The 27,776-nt window shown below is 40.4% G+C and overlaps 2 protein-coding genes across 9 annotated transcripts in view; one reads left to right on the top strand and one right to left on the bottom strand.

Annotated features, from left to right (window-relative positions):
• Positions 1 to 457: 457 nt before the first annotated feature.
• On the bottom strand, positions 458 to 12,929 carry LOC104366358 (thymosin beta 4 X-linked). Of its 3 annotated transcripts, none has more exons than XM_033005935.2 (3): positions 11,682 to 12,929; positions 1,796 to 1,903; positions 458 to 790 (listed from the first exon to the last, which is right to left on the bottom strand). In XM_033005935.2, the coding sequence occupies exons 1-3, from the start codon at positions 11,806 to 11,808 to the stop codon at positions 753 to 755; spliced, it is 273 nt and encodes a 90-aa protein (XP_032861826.1). In that variant the 5' UTR covers positions 11,809 to 12,929; the 3' UTR covers positions 458 to 752. The 3 variants fall into 3 exon arrangements, with proteins under 3 accessions (XP_032861826.1, XP_032861827.1, XP_009971578.2); XM_033005936.2 differs by lacking the exon at positions 11,682 to 12,929 and adding an exon at positions 3,229 to 3,397; XM_009973276.3 differs by lacking the exon at positions 11,682 to 12,929 and adding an exon at positions 2,816 to 3,150.
• A 243-nt stretch (positions 12,930 to 13,172) lies between these two features.
• Positions 13,173 to 27,776, top strand: part of FAM13B (family with sequence similarity 13 member B) — a 51,448-nt gene continuing 36,844 nt past the window's right edge. The window contains exons 1-5 of one of the 6 annotated variants that reach the window (XM_042790012.1): positions 13,175 to 13,327; positions 17,788 to 17,846; positions 24,136 to 24,302; positions 25,291 to 25,481; positions 25,936 to 26,148. In XM_042790012.1, the coding sequence (XP_042645946.1) occupies positions 25,325 to 25,481; positions 25,936 to 26,148 (370 nt within the window). In that variant the 5' untranslated portion in view covers positions 13,175 to 13,327; positions 17,788 to 17,846; positions 24,136 to 24,302; positions 25,291 to 25,324. The other 5 variants (XM_042790011.1, XM_042790015.1, XM_042790010.1 and 2 more) reach the window with 5 other exon arrangements.

Below are 27,776 nucleotides of genomic sequence, written 5' to 3'. Positions count from 1 at the left end.
GAGTGTTTCCTCAGCCCAACCATCAATTTTTCATGGAATTTGTAGGCGGGTGCTTGTGTACAAGACCTCTAACCTACTGTTCAACAGGACTGAAGCAGGCCAGCAACTTCCTATCTTTTTCATGCCTGCTGCCAAGCTGGGGGTTTAAAATTTTAGGAGCTACTAACATACAAAATTTGTCTCTCCAAGTTCCCCTGAAACACTATTTTGAGTGACACAGGGGAAGTCTCCAGGCTGCTGCAAAGCAGTTGGGGGGGTTCCTGGGGGGGGGGGGTGTCAGTGCTGTCTGGGGCTCTGCAGGGCTGTGTGCCGGCCAGGGGGACCTGTAGGTCCCTGGGGCAACTCCTCCTAACCTGGCTGTGCTCTCTAGTTGCTGCAGCAATGCAAACAAATAGAGAAGAATGCTAGTAAGAGTTGCAGTGTAAACCCTATTTCTGCAAGGCTCAGTGACAGCTGATCAGAAGAAACCTGTTTATTGTGAGGTTTAAGAAAACAATTTTTATGCAAATTGCTTTTTTTTGGCAAGGCATGGGGTTGATACAGAACTTGGAACTACAGTTTTAAGAATACAAATACATAGTATCTTGTTCAACAAACACAAAACAAACTTCTTCCCCAGGGAACATTAAATGAGCAAGTGTTAGCTAAAATAAATAGGCAACAGACATGGGATGCGGGAACAAAAACCACCAACCCAACTTGGAAGCCAAAACCCCACTGAAGAAGCAGCAGTCACATCTTCAATTTTATGCTCAGGCTGTACTTTCACTTTGCTTTTCCTGTTCGATAGCTGCCAGAAAAACAGGAAACAAAACCACCATCAATAAACATTGTAATGATTCTACAGGATACAGATTTCTACAGTCATTCTTAAAGCCAGGGGATGGCAAGTCCCCACTTGCTTTCTTTGGCCACCCTTGAAATGCCAACCTGCTCCCGTGTCTGCATGGCTAGTAGGGTGCAGTTCATGATGTGCAAACCTCCTCTCGTATTTGCAGCTCTAGCATTGGTAGGGATGATAAAATGGAAAAAAAACAGGTATCTTATGTCAGGGATGGTGTGTCTCCATGGTTGTCAGTACTGACACATCCAAGGTGGTTTCCTTCGGAAGAGTATCACTAACCACTCGCAATGTCTGGTCCAAATGCAGGGAAATGCTATTTTCACATCCGAAGTTGAGTGTGAACCACACCCCTCACCCTGCGCACAGCGTGTGTACGGGAGGACACCCTGAACGAGAAGAGCCCAGGGGCGCTTTTCTAAGGAAGATTGCCTGTTAGATGAGGATGAGGATGGGCTTCTCTCACAGCTTTATTCCCAGAGGAGGTGCCTGGAGCTCTCTTGTCTGACAACAGGTACCGGTGGGAGGCAGCAGCTCATCTGCCTGGTAACATGTTGCATCCAGAGCCCAGGCACCGTCGGGGGATGCTGCCTGGCCTGCCAGGGATGTGCAAGGGTACTTCGGTGTGTCTGTGCCTCCAAAGAGATTGGTAATGTGCTAATTACAAACACTTTGATCCTGTTACCTGCAATCAGCAGAAAAACTGGTCTTGCTTTTAGCATAAGCAAGAGCAATCCCATCAGAAAGGATTTTTCAGACAAAATGCACCATCAGTTATGACTACTTGTATCCTTGGAAGCCCAGCATAGAGTACAAATCTTAGTATTATCCCCAGTAAAAGTTAGGGATGAGTTTGAGCCTGTAATCCTATGATTAGTATTCATTTTGCATATGAACTGCAACACAGATTGTGTCCTTGCTACTCATAGTTCAAATAGCCTCATAAGCACTTACTTTCTTTAGTGGGCAATGGATTTTTCTCTCTGGTTTCTGTCTTCTTCAGCTTGGTCCTGTCAAACGTTTCAATTTCTGCAAAATCTGGTTTGTCGGACATGATGAGTCCTGACAAAGAAAGGAAAAAAGGAAAAACACACCCATGGCTTCATTAGCTCGTGCTGTGATATCAGCCATCTGCAAAACATTTTCTGCTTGAAAGAAAAAATGGGAAAACACCATTAAAATGTTTATTAAAATACCCTCACAAATCTAACACCTCAATCTGGGACCTTTCCCTGAGGCTTGGCTCTTTCAGAGCAAAAGAGGAAAGACATAAATAGATTTTTTTTCTAGATTTCTCAGAGAGAATTTTTAAAAATCATATTTTGCACATGGAAATGAGACTATCTCAGTAAAGAAAATACAATACATTAATTGCCACTAATCCACCATGCCTCCTGATGTAAATCTCTCTCTTAAGAAATGCTGCTAACCAGAAAGTTTACAATAAACCCCAAATCCAATATGAACAAGGAGCTTCAATTATGATTTTGTTTTAATTAATAGGATTTGTCTTTAATTCTGAGCACCCTGTCCTGAGTGCATACATATCCCTGTATCTGGATGAGCTGCTGTGGACACTTGTGCTTAACAATAGAGGACCGGTTCACCCAGCCCTTTGTTTGCTCTAGCACTCAGTATCCCAGTCACAGGCTCAATGGGTTTGATTATACTCTATTATGAGAGAAATCCACAAAGCACACCGGCATTCAACACTTCACCTGTCAAAACTTCCCTAAGCCAATTCCTGTTTTTAATAGAAATTCAAGTCAAAATCCAGCCTGGGGTTTATTCCCCTGATTTCAGTGGAGTTTCCCATCAAGGCAAGGTTTGGCTGGGGGATGGCTGATATAAATACATTTTTTTCTTCCCAAAGACAATCAGATTTCATTGCTATCTGCACTGAGACAACAGAAGTAAATATTCACAGGAAAAAAAATTTAAAAATTAAAAGCTACTAAAACCACATGGCATTACCGTCTGGCTGCTCTCTCCTCAGCTGCTTGGTGGCCGTCTGAGGCAGTGTGAGTTGAAAAAGGTCAGGGTAATCCCTCCTCTCCTCTCTTCTCCTCCCCCCGCCCGAGCCCATCGCTATTAATATTGATTAGTTTAGTGCTGGGATTGCTCAGTGTTTAGGGAAAGGACAGATTGCTGCTGCAGAAAGTGCATGAGGGAGGGAAATGGGAAAATTGACATGGAAAACTGCCAAAATACATCTTGGGATTTTTTTTTTTTTTTCCCCTCTGTTCTGCTCATTTACTAAGACTTAAGTTTCTCTTCCTGCCCTTCTTTTACAATGCTGAGGTTCAGAGTTAGGGTGAGATCTGGAGTTCATTTAAGGGCTGGTGCTGCAGTTTGTGGGGAGTTTTTAGGCAAATTCAGCAACGTGCCTGGGGATCATCCAGCACTGGCCCAGGCTGGCAGATGCATGGACTCAGGAGGGCTCTAAGCACCGGCATGGTACAACTGCTGCAGTTGAGGACCAAATCCAAAATAAGCACAGCCGGAGCACCACGCTGGCATCCAGGAATGTGTCCTGAAAGGAAAAAGCAATGTCTCTTTCATTCGCTCCCATTTTGGTAGCCACAGACCCGTTTTCTGGTGCCTCCGTCAGCCCGACAGCGTGTGGCTCCACAAGCCAAACCAGGCAGCTGCCCACAGCCAACCTTCCTGCCTTCACTTTGCAAGAAGCCTCGTTTGCTCATACCACTTGTGTGGCCATTCCCTCTATTCCACCCATCCCCGTGGAGTGGACCACGCCGGGCTGGCTCACAGGGAATCTCTTCAGTTGCAGCAAAGGGAGAATGCACTGCAGGTCCCGAGTGATGTAATTCAGAAAAAGCTTTAAAGTAGCTATTAGCCCTTCCCTGTATTCGCAAGACACATTTCGTATTAGATATGGGCACTACCTGTAGCCACCTCCTAGAGCTGCTGCTGTTGAGGGCTGTGGACATCCCTGTGGCTGTGACATGGCTCCAGCTCTGCAGCACAAAGCTACTTGGGGAATCCTTTTTCAAGGCCCTCAGGTTTGGGAGGGGAGGGCTGTGCGCATCCTCCTACGTGCTGGTGTGGGTTTCCCATTGTGTAACTTTGGATGTCTCCATCTGAATCACTTGTCTAGACTCCATGGTAGTCAATAGGGAGCAACTAACTTGGGATAAAATTAATTGTGCTCTAGGAGTATCTGGGTTTCTCTAGTGGTTATAAAGGGAGCCTGGACAATGAGCTCAGGGAGGCAGAGATGTCTCACAGCTGATTGAGAGCCCCAGGAAGGTGCTGTGGATCCTTCTGTTGGCATAATCGGCTTAGGTAGAGGGGGTTTGAGTCTGATATGTGTGCATGGAGAAAATGGCTTAAATGTGTTTTAAGGTCCTCTTCTTCCAATTTTTTCTTAAATTGAAATAATTATCAGGTTTTCAGTTGGACTAGATGGTCTTAAAAGGTTTTTCTAACCTAAATGATTCTGTGAAATGCAGAAAAATTATTTTTCCTCATCAGCATTCATAAACAGTAGTTCTTTTTGACCCAGTGATTCTTCCTTTTATTCATCCCATTTTCCATATTTTGAGGGAATGCAGGGGTTGCTGCATGCCCTGGCAAACATCAGTCTAAAAGCATTTTGTCTCTGTAGCCATGTCTGTGGTATCTGAGGTAAAAGAGAATGGAATACTGTAGTGATGGAAAAACCTGCATAATGCTGCTCAGCTGTAACTCCAGAGAGATGGTCTGGGTCCCACTGAGCTCAGCCCAGTGAAAACCTGGCTGTGCTGTTTCTGGACCTAAGATTGTCCTGGCAGCAATGTAGCTACAGTTTTGTTATACTAAAAACTCAGTTGACTTGTGCAGGCTGGCTAGGTTACCTCTGCATCTGCACTGGCTGTCCATGCAAAACCACTGTGTGTGCATACCAGTCATATTTAGTGTCAGGACTCGGTTCCCTTGCTTCCACTCCATTAGTTCAACCAATTGTCAAAAATAGAAAGCTGTGTTCTTGACTGAAACCCACTGGGAATAAGCAGGAAGGTGGCCACTGGCTGAATATTCGGTGTAAGCCGTAGCTCAGATTTGGCACTGAACAGTCTTTGTGTCTGTTTAAAGAGAGAGCATTAACCTCTTCTTGTTAGGTTGGACACCAGATTTAGAAGATCAAAAGATCAGAAAAGACTTTAAAATACAATCTGAATGATTCATGAATTCAGGCAGTTCATGAATTTCAGTTTCTTAAATATTTGTCCATTTTTACAAGTAAGAATTAGAATTCTTATTATGAAGAGAGATTACAAGGTCAAAACATCTTAGATTTTTAGACTGGCACAAATTCTCTCAGATGTAGGGAGCAAATGAAGTGTTCAGGACAGCAAAGCAGAAGAATCTCCCTTCTGACTTTCTGTGTAGTCCTGGCCTCAGCCTTTACATCCACAGCAGAGCTCACACTTTTCTAAACACGATTAGACAGGGTGGGCACGCTTGGTTTTTCACCACCACTATTTTATTTGCCTGATTTATTGGCAGACCTAGTATTAAAAACATCTTGGGATATGTTGTTTAGACTTTTAGGCTGAAGATGAACGGGTTTTTAATTGATATTGGGCTGGGTTTCTGAGAAAGGTACAACAGTGTTAGTCCATGTAACAGAATGATGAGAAATGACACGCTCTCACTCTCAGTTGAAATCAGAAGATACTCGTCTCCATAACGAACATCTTGACCATGGCATAAAGTGCCTGCCAAGTTTCTGTAGCTTGTATGTATGACACTGTGGTCAAACACAGCTCATGTTGGATTCAAGTCTCACGTTCACATACTCTGTGTAGGACAGAGCGCTGTATGCAGTTTTTGTATGGAAAGTTTGGAGTTTGGCCTGAGGGCATTGCACAGTGTTGAGGCTGGTCATGGAAGGGAAAAATGGGTAGGTAATATTTTACTCATATGTTTTTTATTGGAAATTGAAATATTCTTGCTGTATGAGCAGCAAAGCAGTTATTTGACAGGTTTTTAATTTCAGGATTTCAGAGTCACCGCCTTCAAAAAGGGGAACATGGCATTTACCTGGCCTTGGGATGACGGTGGTAGCAATGAACCACAATGGTCTTTGAGGTGCACAGAGGCAGCTGAATGATCCAGCATATCGAAGTGAGAAAAAACAGCAAGCCAGCAGAACAAGCAAACTGTAGGATCCTTACAGATCCTATACACATAAAGCACGTAAAGCTATGTTGGTATAGCTGTGTCTGAAAAGCTGCCTCAGATACAATGGAAATTGAAATTTTTTTTTTCATTCTGCTGCCAAAGGATGAAGGGCTGAGTCAAACCTGCCAGGACTGACACCTCTGATACCAGTGAGTCACCCACCACTGACAGCATTAAACCGTGCCTGGCAGCGCAAGCCACTGAGTGTCTGTCAGACACCCACAGAGAAACAGAGGAAAACAAATACTTGCTACCAGGATGCAGTAATAGGTGAGAGGAAATGTTTAAAGGGAGATCAAGTGCAAAGAATAATTTGGAGGGATGTCTGAAGAGTGAGGCTGGGAGGTTTGAAGCTCACTGCTGCTCGGCTTTTTCCCTTGGCTGTTGTCAGTTGGAAGCAGCGAGCCCAGGCTGCGCAGGGCTGGGGCTGCAGGGACATACAGAAGTATATATGTATATATAAGGGCTATAGCCTTTCCCAGGCCGGGAGGATGCTGTGCTCATGTTTGGCACAAGAGGTGCTCTAGAAATGCCAAGATTCATGGAGACTAGGTGGGCAACTGCAAGAAGAAGGGGGTTCTTTCTCTTTGGTGCAACGGTGGGAATCAGATCGCATCTATTTCTATACGGAGCTGAGGAGGGACAAAGCACCCTAACGCGAGCAGCCGGTTACAGGAACAGACGCTCGAGCAGATCAGTGCCTGTAGCTGAGCCAATAAGCTGACACAACTGATTTTATAATCACATTAGTGCTGTCTCGAAATAACACACCCACTCAAATATAACAGTGATTTCATTTTCAAAATGTTGTGATATTTTTGGTGCTAAAGGTAGGGGGATTAATTTTTCAAGGTCAAAAGCTGGGCTGGAATTTGCAAGCACCCCAGATCCTTTAGGTCCCTATGAACACTGAGCACCTTCCAGAAAGGTAGCAGGATTGGGTGTGTTGTAAGCTATCCTTAGAAGGTTTCCCGTCCTTAGGGGAAAAAAAAAAAAAAAAAGAGTACAGCTTCACTGAAAGGGTTTTCTTAGTTCTCTTTGTGCCTTTTGTTCCATCCTGCTGCCAAAAAAAATATCCATGTTTGGGAACGGAGACAGGTTCCCAGGCTAAGAGACAATGAATCCTGGGGGTGTAAGGAAGGCAATGATCTCTCTTTGGCAGAGTGTTTGCTGTAATGCTGCACTGCTGGGGTGTAAATACTCGATACTTGTCTTCTACTATATATTTTATCATTACCTAAGGTAATGATAAAAGTAAGTAATTTTCCTTATGGAGACCACTGAACCTTAAGGGTAGGTGCACACAGATGATAGGGGGAAAGGAGAGATCAGTTGTAGACAGTTCTTCTGCTGGGGCTATTTTTTCCAACCCTATGTTTTCTAAATAGCTTTGGAGTTTAAACTGTCTATAGTAGGAGTCCCATCACAGCAAAGAGAAAAAAGAGAAAACATAAGCTAGTGGGAGTGGAGATTTCCTCTCTCCCTCTTTTTTTGGTCTTACAAAACTCAGTATGGGGGTGAATTTTCAGAAGTTTAACCAGATGGAGGTTCCTGCAACAGAACTTTCTTGAGAACTGACCCAAAAGTGTGTCTTCCAACATGAAGGACTTGGCTTCAGCCTGGCCTTTTCTAGCAAAATGTGGTGACACATGCATGCATTATTAAAGAAATTAATACAAAATGTCCATGCTTCTCTTCCAAAGACAGGGTGAGGAAAGAAGCATGTGATATATTAGTCACATTAGTTAATACACTATAGAGCACATGACAGTTCGTGATGAATACTGGTCTAGAAACACTAGTTTAGCATGACTTCCAGTCTTTACTAACACCCATTTTTTTAATCTCTCTCCTTTCTGTCTCTGGACAGAAGCATCTCTTGCAAGCAGCAGCTCTTGGGGAAAGAGTAAGACAGAGCAGTCTTGGGTGAGCGTTGGGAGTGTGCTCAAACGTGGCTCTTCTCAGTACAGCTGGCTGCTCTGGAATTAAACAATCCACTGTTGGAACCAACGTAATCCAAGATAAAATAATAAAATCCAGAGATCTACTACACTTGATATTAACTTCAGCTTTTCTTTTTGCCCAGCGGAAAAAGGACAATAGGTGGGTCTGTCGTTACAGTCCATGTTGTGCTGGGGTAGACGCAGAGGCGTGGTATCCTTGACTTCTGGGACACAGGGTTGTGGATGTAGTTTTGATGGGTGTCTAACCAGCATTTCTCTTTGTGCTGCCAGATCATTTCACTTTCAATAGCCTGAGACCTCCTGGCAGCTTAAGTAGGTTTTATGTTTTGGGGAAAAGAAGATAAACCCTGAAGTTTTTCAACTGCTTAAAGAAATGAAACTGCTGAAGCAGAGGAAGAGACTAGGCAGCCAAGTATCTTTTCTAGCTGATCTCTGTGAGCAATTTCCAGAATAAAAACTTGTATTTCTTCTCGAGAGGATTCATACATCATATTTTTCAAAAATGATTCTCCAATTTTATAAGTTTGTTATACCTATGTGTTTGCCTTACTCTGTATTACATACTGTGTACAAGGTCAACAATTATGTAAGAAGTAATCACTAAGTTCCACATCTGTTAACTTCTGCCTGTTCAAATGAAAACTGCAACTATGTTATGTTAAATGCTGTTTTTCTTCTCTAATGTAAAAAAAAAAAAGATGAGACTATTTTCCTCTCGCAACATCATAAGTGAACAGCTATCTCTTCAGAACCTGACCAAACTAGAATGTTGTCAATGACTACTTCTATGGCTTTTTTCTTGCCAATATAGATAAAGTACAGAAATCAGTTGTGGTCTTAGTAAGTCTATGTCTTCATAACTGGGTTAATTTGAGCTCTGTGCACTCCAACTGACTCCTCTGGAGTTAGTATACTTTGAGTGTGAGTGACCACACCATGGAATAACATGGGAGCAGCAAAAAGCAATTGTGTTGGCAGCAGATAAATTGTGCTAATTTGAACTGTAGCTTTTCCTCAACTCAAGGTAAAAGTACCATGGCAGCTTAAGTATAGAACCTTGTGAGCACAAAGAAGAGGAATTCAAAAGGGATAGGGACATTCAAGCTTAAATTCAAGTTAACTTTTAAGTGGAGACTAGCTTTAGCGCTCATGCCTGTCTACAGCCCAAACTGGTGAATGCAGAGCAAAGCAAATAGGAATTAAAAACTGAAAGTGTGCAATATTGTAATTTTTGCTTGTCTGATGCATACATTGAATGATTTTTCCCTTTGGATGAATACTAGCTTGCATAAAATTCAAATAACTCAGCTGTCTACAGATGGGGGGGGGGTGTGGGAAGGGGAACAGAAGGAAGGAAATGGAACTGAGAAGATTGAATTAACCTTTCAATGTCTTGAATTTCAAGAAGGGGAGAATTATCTCCTGCTAAGTCTGCAACCCTGTAATTAAAATGTGAACAAGCCTTAAAAGTCACATTTGCCCCATATTCCTAGACCTCTACTTTAAAGACAGATCTTCCAAGACCAAGATTCAGCTCTGAAAACTATTCAAAGGCAGGAAAAAAATTTTATGCTGTAAATGTTTATTTTAATCACAGAACTCTGGTAGAAAAATGAGTAAAAATGTCTGACATTTGTGCGGAACGTGCTTTTGATATTGCGCTAACTTAAAAAAAAAATCCTTACATCTGTGCTGAAGGTCCTGCTTCCATAAAATATATTCTTTCACCTGTTTGTTTGAGCATTGTGAAGCTTCATTTGTTAATACAGGGCAAAGCTTTAGAAATGGACTTTGATTTTTAGGTGCCCTTTTGAACACTCTGAGTCAGGAGAACTGGATACTTGCTGATTCAAGAGCCTCCATGGAGAGTTACGGATGTCCAAGACAGCCAAGTGTTTTGTGCTGGATATCCTGAAACAAATGTTTGTTAGAAAATTTCATAATGCTGGAAAAGAGGAACAAAGTAAAGTCTCTGTTTCTGGATGAAACACACAGGAAAGGAAAACAACCTGCTGGAAAGTGTTACTGTTTGCTAATTTTTCTTTAGTGTTGAAAGGACTCATGTTTGTCAATATTTTTGCAAGATACCAGTAAGATCCATTTAGGACAAAAACTGACCACTTCCAAGTCCAAGAGAGTATATAAAATAATTTGTTTGTAGATGGACAACTAAAACCAAAAGCAAATACTTTGCTGACACACAGATAATTTCCCCCCCAAGCAAAAACTCTTGGCATATAGTATAGTGGTATTACAGCAGACAGTGTCTTGCTTTGCTATGCATCAGATTTCCATTTCCTTCTAGTAAGATAATGACCCACTATGAAGGTAAAGAATTGCATGGCAAGCTATCAACTTTCAATGGATTGGATGGCATTGTAAAATTGATTTAAGTTCTGGAGTATTCTAGCTCAGTTTGTACTAAGCCTTGTAGAACAATAAGCACAGTTCAGATAGGGCTATTTTTCTTTCATTTGCATCAATTTCTGATGAGGAGTAATGCAGGGCTGTTGCTGGAACTAGACTTGCTTGGACACTAAAGTGTTCAAAGAATATTTATTCTAAAGTCATACTAGGTCAGGACTGACATCAGGGACCCATGAAGGAAATATGGCTCCAGTTCTTCTGCAACATATACCGGTAATAATGACTTGTGCTTATGAATAGCTCTTCCTGAAAACAAGGGAATTACACTAGTAATAATTCCAGATCTACTGAGTTATTCTCTGAGCACCTATCAGCAGAAACTCTGCAAAACTTTTAGGCCGAGCAGCTTAGCTGGACTGGTAAGATAACACACGGAGCTACAGAAATGGCTCACCCTTTGTGGTGTGGCTCTGGACATGGATTTACTGATGAGACAAGGGTGCCATGCCACTCTGGCTCTTTGGTCCTAGGAGCCAGATGCTGACCTGATGCATCTGCCAAGCTGTGCAGCAGCTGGGGAATGGGTCCTTCTCCTTGTGAGCAGCCTCACCCTGGGGCCTTGTCACTGTGCAAGGCAGTGCACTGTCATATGTCCTGACATGTGGGTGACAGTCCTATGTCACATGGTGGGACTTCAGCCATGCACCTGCACAACTCTTGCTTTTGTTGGGGCTGCTCTGCGTGTGCCTGCAGGTTTGGAGAGGGTAAAGGAGCCTCTCCGAGCTCCGTGTTGTCTTGCCTGGACTGTTGAAACTGCGCTGGGCATCTAAGCTGTGCGGCCATCTGCATATCGTGTAAGTGGGAGGATTACAAAATGCAACCATAAAATTTGAGCTGTGTCCTGAGATAGAGGAAAATGGATGGGGACAGCTACTACATTGCTCCACTGTAATTTTTAGCAATGATCTGAGAGGCAGACACCTTCAACAGCTGTATTTTGGGGGTGTAACCATGTAACCGCCCATGAAGTTGTTGCCTCCCTTCCCTCTAAATTTACTATCATAGAGAAAGTGGCTAAAGAACCACAACTCCCAGGTTCACCTCAACCTACCAGAAACAGGCAGTGAGAACAGAAAGTGAGCAGAAAAAACTAAAATGGCAGCCTGGGACTGCATATGTCTGCCCCCTGCAAGGAACGTTGGAAGCGTTTGAAAGGAGGTAGGATAAGCTGGCATGAAATGGCGCACTCAGAGCCAGTTCAGAGGAGGGAATACACTGTCTTGGACTCAAAAATCAGCAAACAGGTGCTGTGCAGCGCCTACCTGCCTGCCTCTGCTGTCTGTCTCCTCTCCCCGTGTGTGTTTTCTGTGTCAGGTTTCTTACAGTTTTATTCCTGTCAACTGGCCAATGTATCTGCTGAAGAGCCAGCTGGAGTCCGCTCTCTCCCATGTTTCATCAACAAAATTGCCAGCTTGTTCTGATTCAGTATCTTTATTGTTGTTGATGAGGCTAAATGAATCAGAAAGAACACAGCTATGTATACAAAATACAAATTCGGAAACCTCATCCTGATGCAAGGAGATTTTATTAGCTGTTCAAGTGTAGATATCTGTTGTGGAAGCAGACTGACAGCAAATATGAACCTGCTGAGAGGTCGCTTCCCCTGACCCTACACATTTTAGTGTTTTTGTATAGCACCTCCTAATGATACCAAATCTTCTAGGAGGAAAATATGGTTTTAGATATGATTAAAATCAGGCTAATTTACTGTGGGATTTTGACACTCCCTTCTTTGGATTCTAAATGTAAAACCTCTTAATGAGTCTTAGAAATGTACCTCTAGATAAAATTTAGAATCCATGTTGGAAAACCTGAAACAAAACCCTCCCAGCTATTGGCAATATTAAAGTTTCAACTAATCCCATCCTACTTCTGTCATTTTTTTTTGTTTCATACATTCTTTGTCAGTTTTTCACTCCTTTTCCTGAGAGGATTTTTTTACTAACTAAATCCAAATTTCCTTAAATGCTTTATTAAACCCACCACCTATGGCTGCTGGCACTGCATGACAGAAAAAGCTGTTGTAGTTTCAACGTGGCATGTGGGAACCGCAGACTGTCAGGCACGGCTTTTAACACCTCTGGTGTAAGCTCGCATCTCCTCACTAACTTATGCTAACTTAGTTTAAGGGTGCTAAATTTTGTATTTCAAAATGCATTAGCTCTTTGTCAAAGGGCACTTTGTTACTTCTGGCGTGCTTACGCTTGAGGAGTGTTTGGGAGCGATCGCTGTCGACGCTTTTAATTCAGAAAAATTTACAGGAAATATTTTAGCGTGGGTACGATCAATGCAGACCCGAGCAGGAGCCCGCGCGGTGACACCAAGGCCCGCGGTCACCCTCCGGCCACCCCCCCTGAGCCCGCAGGGGCCGAGGCCGGCGGATAGCTGAGTCACTCTCAGGTTAAAAACAAGAGCAAAAAAGCGGATCCCTGGGCCGTTGCTCGGCGCTCCCGGGCGCGCCGGAGGCTCGGGTAGCCTCCCCGTCCACCTCGGGCGGCTGTTCCCGCCCGGGGCCGAGGGGCGGCGGCCGGTTCCCCTCAGCACCGCCCCGCCCCGCCCCGCCGCCAGCGCCCCCTCCCCGCCCCGCACAGCACGTGACCCCGAGGGGAGGGAGAGGGGGGGGGCCGCGCTGCACCTGTCAGTCAGCGCGTCACTTCCGCCAGTTGCCGCCGCTACCGTTGGGGACCCCCCCCACACCCCACATTCCCCCCCCCCCCCCTCCCTTCGCTCTCTGCCACCCTCTCTCCTCGCTCGCGGAGGCGCGCTCGGGCGGCTCTGGGGACCGACGGACGAACGGACGGACGGACGGAAGGGTCGGTCAGCGCGGCTAGACCGCGGTTAGAGCGGCGGGGAGGAGGCCTGCGAGGGAGAGCGGAGCGGCGAGGAGAGGCCCGCGCCGGCCGCCGGGGTAGGAAGAGGCGGAGGAACCTGCTGCGGGGGCTGAGGGCGGCGGGGAGGGCGAGTCACCCGGCAACGGTGAGGGGCGGCGGGGCGCATGCGCGGGGCTGCGCGGGCCGGGGTCGCCCCTCCGGCATGTGGGGCGAAAAAGGGGGGGGGGGGGGGGGGGGGGAATGTCGCGACAGGCTTCAGGAACCTTCCGCGACCGGCGCTGAGGAGGGGCGCGGGAACTTCCTCGCCTGGGCAGCGGAGGTGGACGAGCCAGGCACGGTGCAGAAGTTGTCGGAGCCCCTCGGAGGGAGCTGTCAAGCGCGGTGCGTTCGTTTCCCAGGCTGCGCTGTTGTCCGTAGGACCTTCGAGGCAGCCCTGACAGCCCGCAGGGATTTCTCGGCTCTTCCAGCGGAGTTGTCTGCCGAGCCTGTGCCCTCCTCCCACGATGGATCAGCCGTAGCCCCCCCGCGATGGGACTTGGCACGCTGACACTGTTAGCTTAGCCGCTCCCTGCCAGCAAAGTTGGTTCCAGAACTTAAAGAAGGGTAATCACTAAACCTACTGTCAGTACGAAGGCAACGCTGGCATTAAGAATGCTAGGTCGTGGACTTCACGCTCTAGCCTGTGACCAAATGTGTCTTCTGAGGAATCTGTCAGTGTGGGCTTCCATTGTTCTTGGAAGCTCCTTAGGGATTTAAACATTTGAGAGTAAATGCTTCTTGCTACTGAAAGTTGCTTTAACGTGGGATGCTCCAGTGTTAGGGTACTTTTTCCAGGTTTGAAAAAAACAAAAAAGCTGCAGTCAAACACTGCAACTTGAACTTTAATGCACAGCTCTTTTACTCTTCAGTTCTTTGGTCTGTCTGCATTTTTAAATTTTGACAAAATTTCTTATTGTTGCCAGGCTCAAGGAGGGGAAAAAAGGTATTAAATGAAAAAAGTAGATACCAAGTAATCTCTCTTGCCTGTTTAAAAAAAGAAACTTAGTATATAAAAGCCCACACAGTTGTTTGTTTTTTTTTTTTTTTTTTTTTTTTTTTTTTTTCAGGAGTGTATTCCTGAGTGTCCTCAGAGATGGAATAGTTAATATGTGACTTTGGAATAAATTGTTGAACTGGATCAGGATTTAGGTTTGAAGTTTTTCAGTCTTTTCTGCAGTTTAATCTGCCAGCATAAAAAAGAGTATTAAAAAGCTAGTTTGTTGCTGTGTATTATAATAAATTCATCTATATTGTTAGTCTGTTTTTTATCTTTTTTTTATTTTACTGCTCATTACTAGTAAATTGCTTTACATGTTCTCTGTTGCATAGATTTGAAGGTATTTAAAATCGATTTTATCTGCTTTGTCTGTATTTTGTATGTTGTCTAGCACCATAGGGATCTTTTCCTTGTCTTTGACAGCATTGCAATAAGGAAACAATTATCTCAATGTTTTGAAAGCATCAAACTGGAAATTTACAGTGCTATTTTAGAAAAATCAGTCGAGTGTTTCATGGTTGCATTTAAAGAAGTTGACTAGAAGGAGCTCCTGATAATTTCTAATGCTTGCAAATTTTGACATGGACAGCATGTCAAAACATCAGAGTTTCGCAAATGATAGTTTAGTTTGGGCTCTTGCTGTATGTACTGCTTGTAAGGTTGGAGGACTTTCTAACACCTCATTAAAGGACTTTAAATTAACATTTGTCATGTGTGGCTCATAATGAGACCTGTGCAATCAGTGAAGCATTTCTCTTTAATGTATGTAACAGCTTGTTTGCAAAAGCAGGTGAGGCTGAAGAAATATTCCATGTGTTTGGAATAGACATTACTACGCTTCATGAAACTCCCTGCTTTCTGTGTGAAGGCTTTTTGTGGTGTTTTTTTCCTTTTCAAATACTCAGCCTTTTGATCTCTGGTCAAATGTTCAAGGGCTCATTAGAAAGTGAGTAAAACTGCCAAGTCTGAGGTGATTTTTTTAGTTTAGATTTTCTTTTTGGTTGTTGTTTTGGTTTTTCCCTTCCCTCCCCCCCCCCAGAAGCTGCAGTTTTAAGGAAGAGGAAGTGATGTCGGTAAGAGAATACCTTCAAGTTGTCCTTAAATTCTGTGTGTAACACTAGATTATTTTTTGCTGCTATGTTAGCACACAAACCAAAAATCTACTAGCCATTGTGATGAGTGTGAATTGGCATCTTGCAGGGATCTTGCAGGGCAACTCAGTTTTTGGATCTGTGAGGATGAAAGATGGTAAACCTTTTAACCTTTTTTTCTTGTATTGCAGAATCAGTTATACATTTATCAATAATTTCAGATGTGAGGACTGTTACTTAGGAACCAAAAAAAAATAACATTTTAACCAAAACATCTGAGGAGGAGATAGAGACTTGGAGGAATATTAAATCCTCTGAAGCGCTCTGAAAGAGGGAGATTTGTTACTTGTCACGCAGTTTTTAAAGTGGCGGATATATCGGTTACTCAGCAGAGAGGTTGTATGTCTCATGTCAAAATTGTATTCAGGCAGAGAATTTTGCATTGCTTCCTGGAAAGTTAGTGAAATTGGGCAATTAATGTTTGAGTCTCTTGCTGATTATTATTTTTTGTAAGTTATAAATTTTACCTGCAAAAACTGTGAATAATGACTTGCTGCCTCAAGGCTTTAGTATATTTAGATTTGTTTTTGCAGTTTTGTACTGGCTTCAGAGGCAACTATTGGGATTTATGAAAGTTCAGTCAATTCAGATGAATTCTGTGTATTCTTACAGCCTGAAAGATAATGTATTTGTTACTGTGTCTTCTACCAGGCTTTTTTTTTTTTTTATAGAGCTGATTTGTTTTGAACTTTTCAAAAGCATAATGTAGAAGGTGATTATGGTGCTGAAAACCTGTTATGTTTGCAACATATGGGAGTCATTCAGTACAAGAAATGGGTGATATTTTGGAACTGGATATAGGACCATATTCTCATTATAGTGAAATGAATAGTTCTATTGTGATAGTAGCAAAAAATTTTATGGTCTCTCACCTGTGAATGTATGAAATTTTATACTGTATATTTGTCTTTAAAAGAAGAAAAACATGACAAACTTGAGCTAAAAATAAAGATACTGCATTATATTTGTAACAAAGACTCTGGTTGCAGAGGCTTTTCTTATATAGAGAGCTTTAAATGTTTTCTTTTCTTCACTATCTGGACATGTGGAGGGACGCTTGGGTGGGGCAGCTGCTCTGTGAGGATGGAGTATCTGGTGGGAACCCTGAAGTGATTGTCCAGGTTCCAGTCTCGCTAGCAGCTCTCTCCATACGTCTCTGCTTTTCAGTGTTCCCTGCAGTGTCTTCAGGATTAAAATTTGTACTCAGCTGTGTAGGATAATAATACTTGGACAAAATTGAAAAGATGAGAGCTGGACTCGTATGAAAGTGGTTCTTTCTTCCTTTATGCTCTTTTTTAAAGCATGTATATTTGAAAGGTTTTTTCCCCCTTTCTGCTGAACTTCACATTTCATTAAATCTTTTGTTGTCTTGTCACTCTTTTAATGTAATCAGGTTACCCATTTTTAGCCTTCAATGTGATTTCTGGCCTTGTAATTTCTGGTGGTATCTTCAAATTTGGTCATGACCAAGTTGTGACAAGAATTGGTTGTGGAGGAGACCTCATTAGCAGTCCTTTTTTATTTTTTTTTTCCCCTTCCCCCTTCCCCCCTCCCCTTCTCCCTGCAATTCAAAGAATCATTGCTACAGAATTGAACTTTTCATTGAAACGTCTTACTCCTTCAGTGGGGATGCTAAGACTGTCCTTTATTTTGGTGGCACGTGGTCATCGTTATGACAGAGGCAGCGTTTCTATAGCGAATGGATAATGTATTACATTTTGTAATGTTTTGGGTTCCAATGTACATATCTGCTTAGCTGTTTGGGAGGCAGAGAAACAAGCTGATGATAAATGTATGTAATAGGATAACTTATGTATAATAAATTAAGTGCATTATATATTTATAGTTTGCTTTTTTGGTGTCTCTGAAGTAGCTTGACTTCTGTTCCAAAGTCTGTCTTAACAGCAGTGACAGTTGTAAAACTGCTTTGGTTTTATAATGCGAACCTCTCAAATTGCATAGTTTTACTGGTAATTTCTTCCTGTCTGTTACCTTGCTGTACTTATTATAATGCCTTTGCAATTAAGTTCTGTATTATCTGATGTAGTGGCAATTATACATGTGTGGTTGGTGGAATACAGCTTTGCTTTGGGGGGGGAGGCAAGTAGGATGAATATAATTAACTGTTACACAAGATACAAAAGCCTTTTTATTTATTAACTACTGTTGTTAAGAATGTGATGGGATCTGTGTGAGCAGGAAGTTTCTTTATAATTCTGCACATGTGCACTGGCAGCAGCAGCTGAGAGCAAATCTGGCAGTGTTCAGTGGTGGGTGTGAAGCAGTGAGGAAACATCTACTTTTTTCTGTTATCACTGATGATTTTATTTAATTCCTCTTGCTACAGTAGAGTTGAAGAAGGATTATGAATTGCTGTAATGCTGTTAAAACGCCTCTGGATTTTATCTAGTAAGTTAATATAAATTGTTATCTTTGCATATCAAAACACTTAAATTAGCTAATATTTTGGTGATTTCTCAGCTTGCTCTTTTAAAATGTAAAATTTTTTGGAATGTTGCTTAAATCAGTCACTGTATTTGAGGCTTTACTAATGTTATTGCAGTACAGTTGCTAAACGCTTAATTTGCTTATTAAAATTTTAAGTTTTGTAGGGATTCTTTTCCTAAATTTTATATTTAGTTTGACTAATACCCATCCATGTTTCTGCCTGTTGTGAAGAGGTAGACAGGATATGCCTCTTGTGAAGATCTGTATTTGATGATGGGCTTTTTCAGAGGAAACGTAATCAGGTTCTGTCAGCTGAAACCATAGACTAAACTTTAATGGCTGGAAGATAAATACTAATCAATACTGTGGTTTCTTGGCTTGTAAATTTTAAAAATAAAATCCAAAACTCTATCAATTTTAGTAATATGTTTTTTAGGGGAGCTTTCATGAGTTGTTTGGTTGCTTTATTTCATGGTAAGGACAAAAAGGCTTAATTTGAATTGTTCTAATTTGTAAATTAGAAGGCTTGCTACTGTATCACAATTGCATTTTACTAAATCTGATGATTTTTTGTGCTTTTATTTGCTTTATCAGTATAACCAGCATTTTGTCAGCTGAGTATTTTCTGAGGCTGTCTCAGAAGTGCTAGTGGCAGATGATGGAGAATTTCAGCTAATTAAGTTGAGGGGTGTGTGTGTGTGAGAGCACACAGGTGAAGGCATATATGTGCAAGTAGTGAGTTTATTAGTTAAAGAGCTGGTGTTCATGCTTCTGCTGACTTCTTTTGTGATTGTGTGCGAAACTTCAGCAAGCCTGTTTCCTTTTGATTCCTATTTAACCAGAAAGCAAACATGTCAGTGGAGAGTTAATAACCATACGAAGGAATGAAGGGAGCAGGAAAGTTGCATCTACTTGAAAAGACATTTATTCTAACGTGGTTTCCTTCAACACCGCAAGTTAAATTCTGCGGTTATACCTATTTTAAAACATTATTCCTTTATGGGGATGGGGGAATGTATTCCTAAAAAGACCAGCTTGTTAAATTTAAAATAATAACTGAGCCCAGTTGTCTGATTTGCCAGTCCAGACTTTTGACTAGATTGTCTTTCAATAGCTGATTTCACTGACAGCTAAAAAGAGGAAATCTTACTTTAAGAATCTATTTTAAGTTAGTCTTGCTGGTTTTGAAACTTCTCTCTTTAAATAAATTTTGTTTTGACTACTCAAATATATTACTGAGTACTTAAATGTAGCTCTAAAATTGAATATTCTTTCTACATGAAAGATATTCTGTGTCTCTTTGTATTCAAGCAAGCACTTGCACAGCTCTGCATACTTTTAACTATGCTCTTGAGACAAGTATTGTTTGTCCTTTTCTGTGTCCTGAGTTTGTGGTAGTTTGTTTGCTTAAAACTTGGGGTGTTTTTTTTTCAGTGTTTTTTTTTTTTTTTTTTTTTTTTTATTATTTCCCTCCAAGCCGTGCCCCCTGCCCCAACTTGGCCATCTTTTCAATTTTGACTGGATTAATTCAAATGAGCAAAATACTCTTTTTTTATTTGCGATCTGAACAAAAGCTGAAAATCAGTTGAGCAAAGGCTCTACTGCCCAAAAGCATTTTAACCATTGGGAGTGCTAACAGTAATTTGAATATACAAATAGCATAAAAATCATCAGTGTCAGTTGTTATGATCATGACATTACATAAAAAAATTTAAAAATCCATTTCCATTTATCTTGATAAAACTTAAGAGCAAAGAGCTGAGTGCTGGTTGCCAGTTTTTAAGAAATATAGATTGTGTGTAGTACAGCAGTTGCCAGATGGGACTGTATGTTCTACAGTGAGCTGGTACAAAGTTCCGCAGGTGAGCCACCTTGCTCCTGCCCATACCTGGCCACTGGCTTGGGGTGATGTCATTACATGAGGAAAGTTTCTGTGATTCCAAGTTGGAATCTGGGTTATACATTTAGACCATCATTTTGAAATTCTTAAAATCTGCTATAACTTTGACCATTTCTTAGCTAAAGAAATGAATTATTTGTTTGGACTTAAAAGTATGTTTACTGTATGCATCCAGAAGGACATCACAGATTTTTTTCTAGTTATATAAGTAACACCAATACATTCTTTATCAAATACAGAGATAGAAATTAAAAACTTTGAGGTACCTTAATGTTTTTGTGGAATTTTATTTGTAAATAAACCTTGTATTGCAAAAAATGAGCTTTGATCCTCTTTGTACTGGAGGATGTATATGTGACCCTGTGTGCAGGCATGTGGGTGGCTCACAGGATAACAGCACTGTGGGCCGAAAAAGCCAAAGTCTAAACTTGAGGTGTATTTCCTGAGAAGTAGGGACAAGTGGTTTCATTGCCCTATAACACTTTTTTTTTTTCCTTGTCTAAAAATCTTACATTTATTTTATACTTTTTATATGTTAAAAAAAAATCAGTTATGATGTTTGCTAATCCCACAAAATAATATATTAAAAATGGAGCAGAACGGTAGTTGCTGTTAACTTGGTTTTTGGCTTCACAAATCATACGAATTTCTTGCTAGATAAAACAAGAAAATAAAGGAATTGGTTAAATAGTTGAGACTCGTAGCAAAAATTCTACATGCCGAATTAATGTTTTAATTCCTATGGAATGCTTTCAGTTTGTAGCCTAGCTTGTTTTATTTTTACTACTTACTGTTTCATTCCTTTGTTTTAAGGAAAGGTGATGGAGCCCTGAGGACTTTAATTTAAAATGACACCTGTATATTTGTACCTCAGCCAGTAATGTAAAAGCTGAACTAAATTTAAGTCTAAACTTTCATATGTATTCATCCAATATTGTTAGCCATGTATTCTGTGTTTCCTTTAGTGGCATTTCATATGTGGGTGTGAATACTTCAGTTGCCAAGATAAGTGAATGCTATTATGATGGCAAAATAAAACTCGTGGTGCTGTTTTCCCAGCAGTCTCTATGAAGTACTTGCCTTATTTAAAAAAAAACAAACAACCCAAAACCCAGAATTAAAAAAATAACAGATGAGAGCACTGAAACACACAATACAGAGTGAAACTTGGTGTTTTACCCTCATTTAAGATGCTTGGCCTCAGGATGTTGCATAGGACATAGCATAGTTTTTTTCAGCCTCTTGTAAAATTGTGGTATAATATGTGGTCACAATAAGGCGTATTTTTAGTTTTCTATAGTTAAAGTTTTGTTGAACATTATTGTAGTTTAGGAGATCTTTGTAAATGTTTGAGTGACAAGAGGGAGAGGTAGATTGAGAAAGAAGCAACCAGAATATTTATAATAAAGCACAAGCTAGGTGTGTGAGGTTTGGTGTGGTTGTTTTTTTTTTTGTTTTTTTTTTTTTTTTTTTGTGTTTCTCTTGATAGGACTTGTGGGACATATAGATTGTGAAATTGGGAGGGGGAAGCACATGTTCAAACGGGTCAAGATAATATGGCGAAAAGTAGGAATAATTGACTGAATGGATCAGCCTGTGTTTTCTGAGGTGTTCAATCATGAGAAAAGAAAAAAACCTAATACACACCCCCACCCCCAATATTGCTTTTTATTTGTAAAATACTGTAAAAATAATTCTGTAGGTTATATATCTTGTCCTAGTTTTCATAGGTGTCTGCACTGAAGTGGTGTATGTCCTGAGTCAAGAGATGGCAAGTGGAAAAGATATTGATCAATATAAAAAGTAGAGATATAGTATTTAATTATTAACAGTTTCTGAGCCTGTCCTTCAGTTTTACAATGTTGGAAATAACAGGAAGTAAAACTTGCTGGAAGTCTGATAACTTTTTAAAGTTTCTAGTTTTTTCTAGACTTGGTGAATATCAGATGCATTGTATCACAGCCTGTGAAGGTTACACCAAAGCCTGTACAAAGAGGCAAAAAACTTAAATGCTCTGAAAAGAAATTGGTTTGTATAATGATATATTGAAGTGTATATATAAGGATGTGTGTATCTGAGAGGCTGAAAATTAGGCTTTCACTAATTCTTCTAGTTGATAAGCCATATAAAGCTTTGTTTAAAGTGTAAACTTGGGTTGTAAATCCAGTTTTTACTATAAAAAAGAGACAACTAGGCTGTTTCAACTGCATTGTTACATTGCCAAGATAATTAAAATAGAAGTCTGTCTTTTTTCTTTTTTTCATGTCTCCTGAATGAAATTAATATTCAGGTAGCCTATTTGTCTGCAGCACCTGGTAAAATGGTTGTGCTTTTATGTCAGCTGACTGAGAACAAAGTTACATTAGCTAAGAAAGCTGGACCTCAAGATTGTTCATTTGGTGCTGAATTATAAAGAAGTGGTTGCTTCTAATTTGCTCTTTTTATTAGGTGATGTTTGTTTTGAAGGTTTGTTTGTTTTAGCAAGGGAGCCTGAAGCATTATGGCAGATCCATCAAAGATTTTTTTCTGAGCTGCCATTAACCCCAGGGTTGGCTAATGTTAGTCTTTCTGTTTCACTGTGGATAGGTTGACTTTAGTACAACTTGAGAAAGTAGACTGTGTGCATCTTTGTATTTTAAAAATTACATGATATATTGGGATTGATTAAAATCTATTTGTGTGCAAAGATTATGTTGACTATCCCTTTATATACTAATATAATAAGAAAAATGGCTGGGCAGTGTCTTTATAGGTGTAGGAGAGTCATGAATTGCAACTGCTTCACTGTTGAAATCTGGAGGGATCTGTAAGTAACCAAGAATACACGGTGAAAGATTTGAACGTGATTGGTTAAAACAAACACACAAAAAAAGTGAAGCCTGTTGACTGGAATATAATGCTTTATTTTCTGTTGTCAACTCAACTGGAGTCCTGATCTCAGACCAGGATCCACTTGTACGAGATGTAACAGATTTGAAACCTGTGTGTAAATACAAGGCAATAGATAGAGGCAGATGACAAAGAATAGGAAGGAATGTTGGTTGGTATTGCTTACATCAATAGGCAAAGATTTTAAACATTTGTAAGCCCAAAATATTTTTTCCTGTAGGACTCAGTGCAAGAAAATTTCGGGAAGGAGGATAAAACAGTTTTGTGTAGAGCTTATGCCCAGCTTCCTTAAAAGATGGGTGTAGTTTGGGGAGAATTGGGAGTGGGAAAACGTTATTTATTCAAACTATTGGAAGGACTGTGGGTTCCTGCTATCATAGGATAATGAACAGACTGTCATTTTGCTACTGAAATGGGAGTAGTAGGTTGTAAGGACTTTGAAAGTGAGGATGAAGTTGTTTTGTTCTGATGTGGAATAGAAGTAAAAGCCAGTGTGCGGGAACAAAGAGAGGGAAGGTACTTTTCTCAAGTCCGTCAGCTGAATTTTCATACTGATCTCAAATTATGAAACAGAAGGTTTCAGTATGGATACTTTAAGGTTTCAGTACGGATACTTTAAAGCCAGGGAAAGCCTTTTTCTTGTCTACTTTTGGTGATGTGTATTGTGTTTGTGTGTGTACGTGTATGTTGTAAGCTAGTTTTTCCCAGTTGTAGTTGCTTGAGTTTAATTGGAATAGGCAATGGGTGAGATCAAGGAACTGAGATGAGTGTATCTGGACATTATGTTGGCTCCATTGTGTCATTAAGCTGCAATTAAAATTTTTAGTACCACAGAAAACCAAAAAAGCTGTTGCTGTGGTCTATAGATATCTTCAGAGCTGAGAACATTAAAAATGTCCAGATAAGGTTCTAGGGAATCTGATGTGGGGGAAGTTGCTTCCTGTATCTAGATGTGATGGACACCTGGACTTTGAACTGGCAGTTAAGACACATAATCAACTTGTTAGAAAATATGATCTGTACCACTGAAAACTGGTTGACTCTCTATGTTGTTCCTTAGTTAGGACTCTGTTTTTGTTTGTGCCATTTAAAGATAGTGTGCTAAGCCAGGGCCTGAGATCCTTCTGAAAATTTTATAGACATTAAATGTTCTGGTATGGTAGGTACTATAAAACACTTCTATCCTACTTAGCCCTTTGTGATGCTTTGGAAGAATGAATGAGTCTGAGAATTATTTCCTAATTGTTAAGGCTAAGTTTGGTTAGCTCCTGAGTGAAGAAGGGGGTTTGCTTTTTCGTGTGCTCTCCCATGAGCCATGCTAATGTGGTCTTTATGCTTTTTTGTTCAGAACAAGAAGCTGATGATTTGACAAGGAGAATTCCTCAAGCGTGATGTTTAGACTTGTGACTGAGTTTAAAACTGTTGAAAACTTTGATCTAATAATATTTTCCTTATTTTCAGATTAACTGCTGAAGTACTGATCGAGTTCTGCTATTCTTCAATGAGGAACTACAGGCTGATCTTTTGCCATAATCTTAAACAACCATAAATGACAAAGGAATGCTTGGTCAGTGAGGGCAGCTGGCGCAGAAAACGTTTTTCAAACTCGGCTGTTTAAGTACTCTGAGGTAAGTTTCTTAAACTACTTTAGCTGTTTAAAACAAAAGAAAAGGAAGTATGGATTTCAGTATGTCTAATATATTAGAATTTATCAATCCATTAATAAACAGAGAATTATGTTTGGTTGCAGTGCTGTGACTAACAGTATGTACTTTGTGTTCTATGTGCCATCCTCTGTGAAAGTGATTGCTTGCATTTAAGCAAGTATGTTTTCTTATTTATTTATTTATAAAATACAGTGTTTTTTTTGTGAGAAGAAATATTTTGGTTTTGATAGGATAAAAGTTTAACTGAGTGACTTACACTGCCTTTGGTAATACCTTTGATATCTATCTACATCCTGTATCAAGCAAAGACTTGCAAGTAAAGTTTGAGCTTCTGCATGATAGGAAGAATGGTATCACTGAGCATCTAGAAACTAGTTTTGGGGGTTTTATGTTCATTAAACTTTTTAATTTGATGCAGGTGTTGAAAGCTTTATTGTGTAAACTGGAAGATGCCAAATATATTAGAAGTTGATTGCAGTGCAGTTGTATATCACAAAATATTTAATCGTTTCATGTAACTAAAACTTGGGGTTTTGGTTTGGTATGATCCACTAGTTTAATTCCCTCTGGAGAGGCTTTTGTGTTGGATTTTCAAAGCCTGGCTGATAAATACTGTCAGAAAAATGTGTTAAAGAATCTAGTTCTCCCACAGTACCTTAGAACTTAAGTAACGATATTGTAACTACAATTTCCTGAATTTCCTTTGCTGCTACGTATGTTCTTAGCAGTCCTCAAATTGAGGATTGAACGGAACACCTCAGTAATAGTAATTTATCTAGTTAGCTGTATTTGGAGTCATTACAGTACTGTTCATTACATCAGTGAACTGACTGAGAGAGACTGAAGTGTATTTGCATTACGTAATTAAAGAGCATTGTGTTACAGATCAATAAGTTCAGCAGTGTACATTGAAGTATGATTTTTGGTTTTAATTCCTGTTTTTTGACAGAAAAGACAGCTTTGATTTTTGGCTGCAAAAAGATATGAGGAAGAGCTCCTCCCCTTCCTTGAGTAACTGCAACTCTGTTCTTGCTAACAAAATATTTGGAATTCCACTTGATGAGCTGCAGCAAGAAGGGCAACCAGACAATGAGGTTCCATTCATAGTCCGACATGTTGTGGACTATATTGAGGAACATGGTATGTATTATCTTGCTGTACTTTAAATAATATATTTAGCTGTTATTCTTACAGAATAGATTGTGGTTTTCGAAGAGTATTTAGTTTTCTTAAGTTACTTATATTTAATTGGATGTAATTTGGGTTGTTTTTTTTCATGATGCACACTTCCTTTCTTTACTCCTTCTGTTATGTTTATCACTCTTTTCTAGCTAACACTGATGCAGTCAGCTCAATAGGGTATTTCATAGGAAATGGTGTAGTTTAGGTACTGCTAACATTTACTTTGTTACTGTATTGTTATCTGGGCATAAGAATGTGTTTGCTGGGAAAAAGACTGCTGGAAATCTTGCAGAACTGTTGACCAGAAGGTCTTTCATTCAATATGTGAATTGTGCATATCTGATTATCAGTATTTTCTGATATATTTGTCCATACTAGATCTAAAAGCTTATTTCTGCAACTTCTAAATCAGGGGGTCTGGAACAAGAAGGACTTTTTCAAGTCAATGGGAATGCTGAGACAGTGGAGTGGCTTCGGCAACGATATGATAATGGCGAAGATGTGGACCTGGTTAAAGAAGCAGATGTACCCTCAGCTATTAGCCTTCTTAGATTTTTTCTTCAGGAACTTCCAGAGCCAGTTATCCCAGGCAGTTTGCACATACATTTGATGCAACTTTCTCAAGGTAATAATTTTTTTTGACTCAGTGTTTTTATTTGATGAATTTAAGAGTAAAAACCATTATTAAATTGAGACTTCTAGTGGCATTAGGGTGTCTTTGGTATTCTGTGTAATAAAGTGTGTATCGGGAGGCATTCAAATACACCTTATCTTAGTAGAAAACCCAAATAAATAGGTGTTTTGTAGGAAACTCAATCTGGATTGAAAGACACAGTTTAGCCATCGTGTAGGAAAATAGTGAAGCTGCTACATATGCTGATTATTTCTGAATATTCCATGTTCTTGTGTGTGAATACTGCGACAGTGGTCATAGCCACTGGAATCTAAGTTGTTTGACAGTTTCCTACTGCTGATGCTTTAAAAGTGCTAGCAAATGCTTTTGGCTGTTTTTGTCGTATTTCCTCTGAATTTCACTTACTCTGCCTATGCTTCCATGGCACTTAAAGCTTTTGTCTACTAGAGAAGAGATCTCAAGCCCTATGCTCATATCATATCATATTTGCTCTCTCACTGTGGTTTTTTTTTTTGTTTGTTTGGGTTTTTTTCAGTTTAAAATTCATTTGTGGGAGGAAAAAAAACCTGTCATCAGCATATTGTTGCTAACTATGTTTTTTCATATACTGCAAAACCTGCCCTTTCAAATTGACACCCATATGCTGGCACAGTATTTTCTTTACCAATTCCCAACTTGTCTATCTGTACCTACTCTCCTGGGTCTTTTGGCCTCTACTGTGTTGAGTGGTGTTGGAGTTGATTCATAACTTGACTAGTAAAAATGCTTGTCTTGCGGCACTACATTAGTGATGTCCTCAAAGGGTTTGTTGATGTTGGAGCTCCGTACCCTGTGACGTAACTGAGGGTTTTGCTGGTTGTTGCTCTGCAGGAGTGTTGCTCATTTTCCAGTGTCAGTTTTTACCTTTCTTCAAGTGCTAGGCTTGTTTTGCTTTGTAAGATGCATGGTTTTGTTTGATTTCATTTTCTCCTGTTGAAGTTATCCTTGATAAGAATTTGATAGTGCTTGTAATAGACCTGTTTGTTCGGAGTGGGAATTGGTTTGTAGGATGAGTGAGTATAACATAGTTTTCAGATGCTGTTACACTATATCTTCCAAATTCTGAACTGGAGGGCTGGCCATCCATCCATCTAGTGCGAAGCTACATCATTTTTCTCCCTTTGTAGCCCATATATCCTGAAACTTTGAATGTGGAGTAGGTGGTGAGCAGAGGCTGAACACTGTGTGAGGCACTCAATAGTCTTGTACTGGAAACAGTTTTTGGAAGCTACTGACCAGAGAAGCTTAGTAAGGCTAAGCTTCTCTGTTCTGTTCTGTTTGCTTGTTTGTCCTGTGCAATAATGAGAAACTGAAGTGGATAGGGAGTTTCAATACTATGTCTGCTGTTTGGTTTGTGTTGCTAACATCATGATTCGTTGGACCCAAGTAGCTAGTAAACAGTTGTTTGGTAGTTTTTTTTTTTCTTCCCTCCTGAAAAAGATATAAATAAATAATAAAAGGCTTGTTAAGACAGTAATGCAGAATGCTGCTAGTTGCTCAGCTAATACTGCTACGCACCTTGATTTGCAATGTTATCTCTTGGAACTGGAAATGGGATTGAGATATACTCACTTGGTGTG

This window comes from Tyto alba, unplaced genomic scaffold, assembly GCF_018691265.1.
Source record: "Tyto alba isolate M040663 unplaced genomic scaffold, T.alba_DEE_v4.0 Super-Scaffold_17, whole genome shotgun sequence".
Lineage (NCBI taxonomy): Eukaryota > Metazoa > Chordata > Aves > Strigiformes > Tytonidae > Tyto > Tyto alba.
The sequence above is the reverse complement of the archived record's forward strand: the minus strand, read 5'-3'. Positions and strand labels throughout refer to the sequence as shown.

Bases quoted from the DNA above. Each gene is read 5' to 3' on its own strand.
- LOC104366358 (XM_033005935.2), bottom strand. From the start codon at position 11,808: ATGGGAGAGAGCGGACTCCAGCTGGCTCTTCAGCAGATACATTGGCCA. The intron at 1,904-11,681 runs GTAGGCGCTGCA...TTTCTTTGTCAG, and splicing joins CAGACAGCAGAGGCAGGCAG to GACTCATCATGTCCGACAAA. The intron at 791-1,795 runs GTAAGTGCTTAT...TTTTTCTGGCAG, and splicing joins TCCATTGCCCACTAAAGAAA to CTATCGAACAGGAAAAGCAA.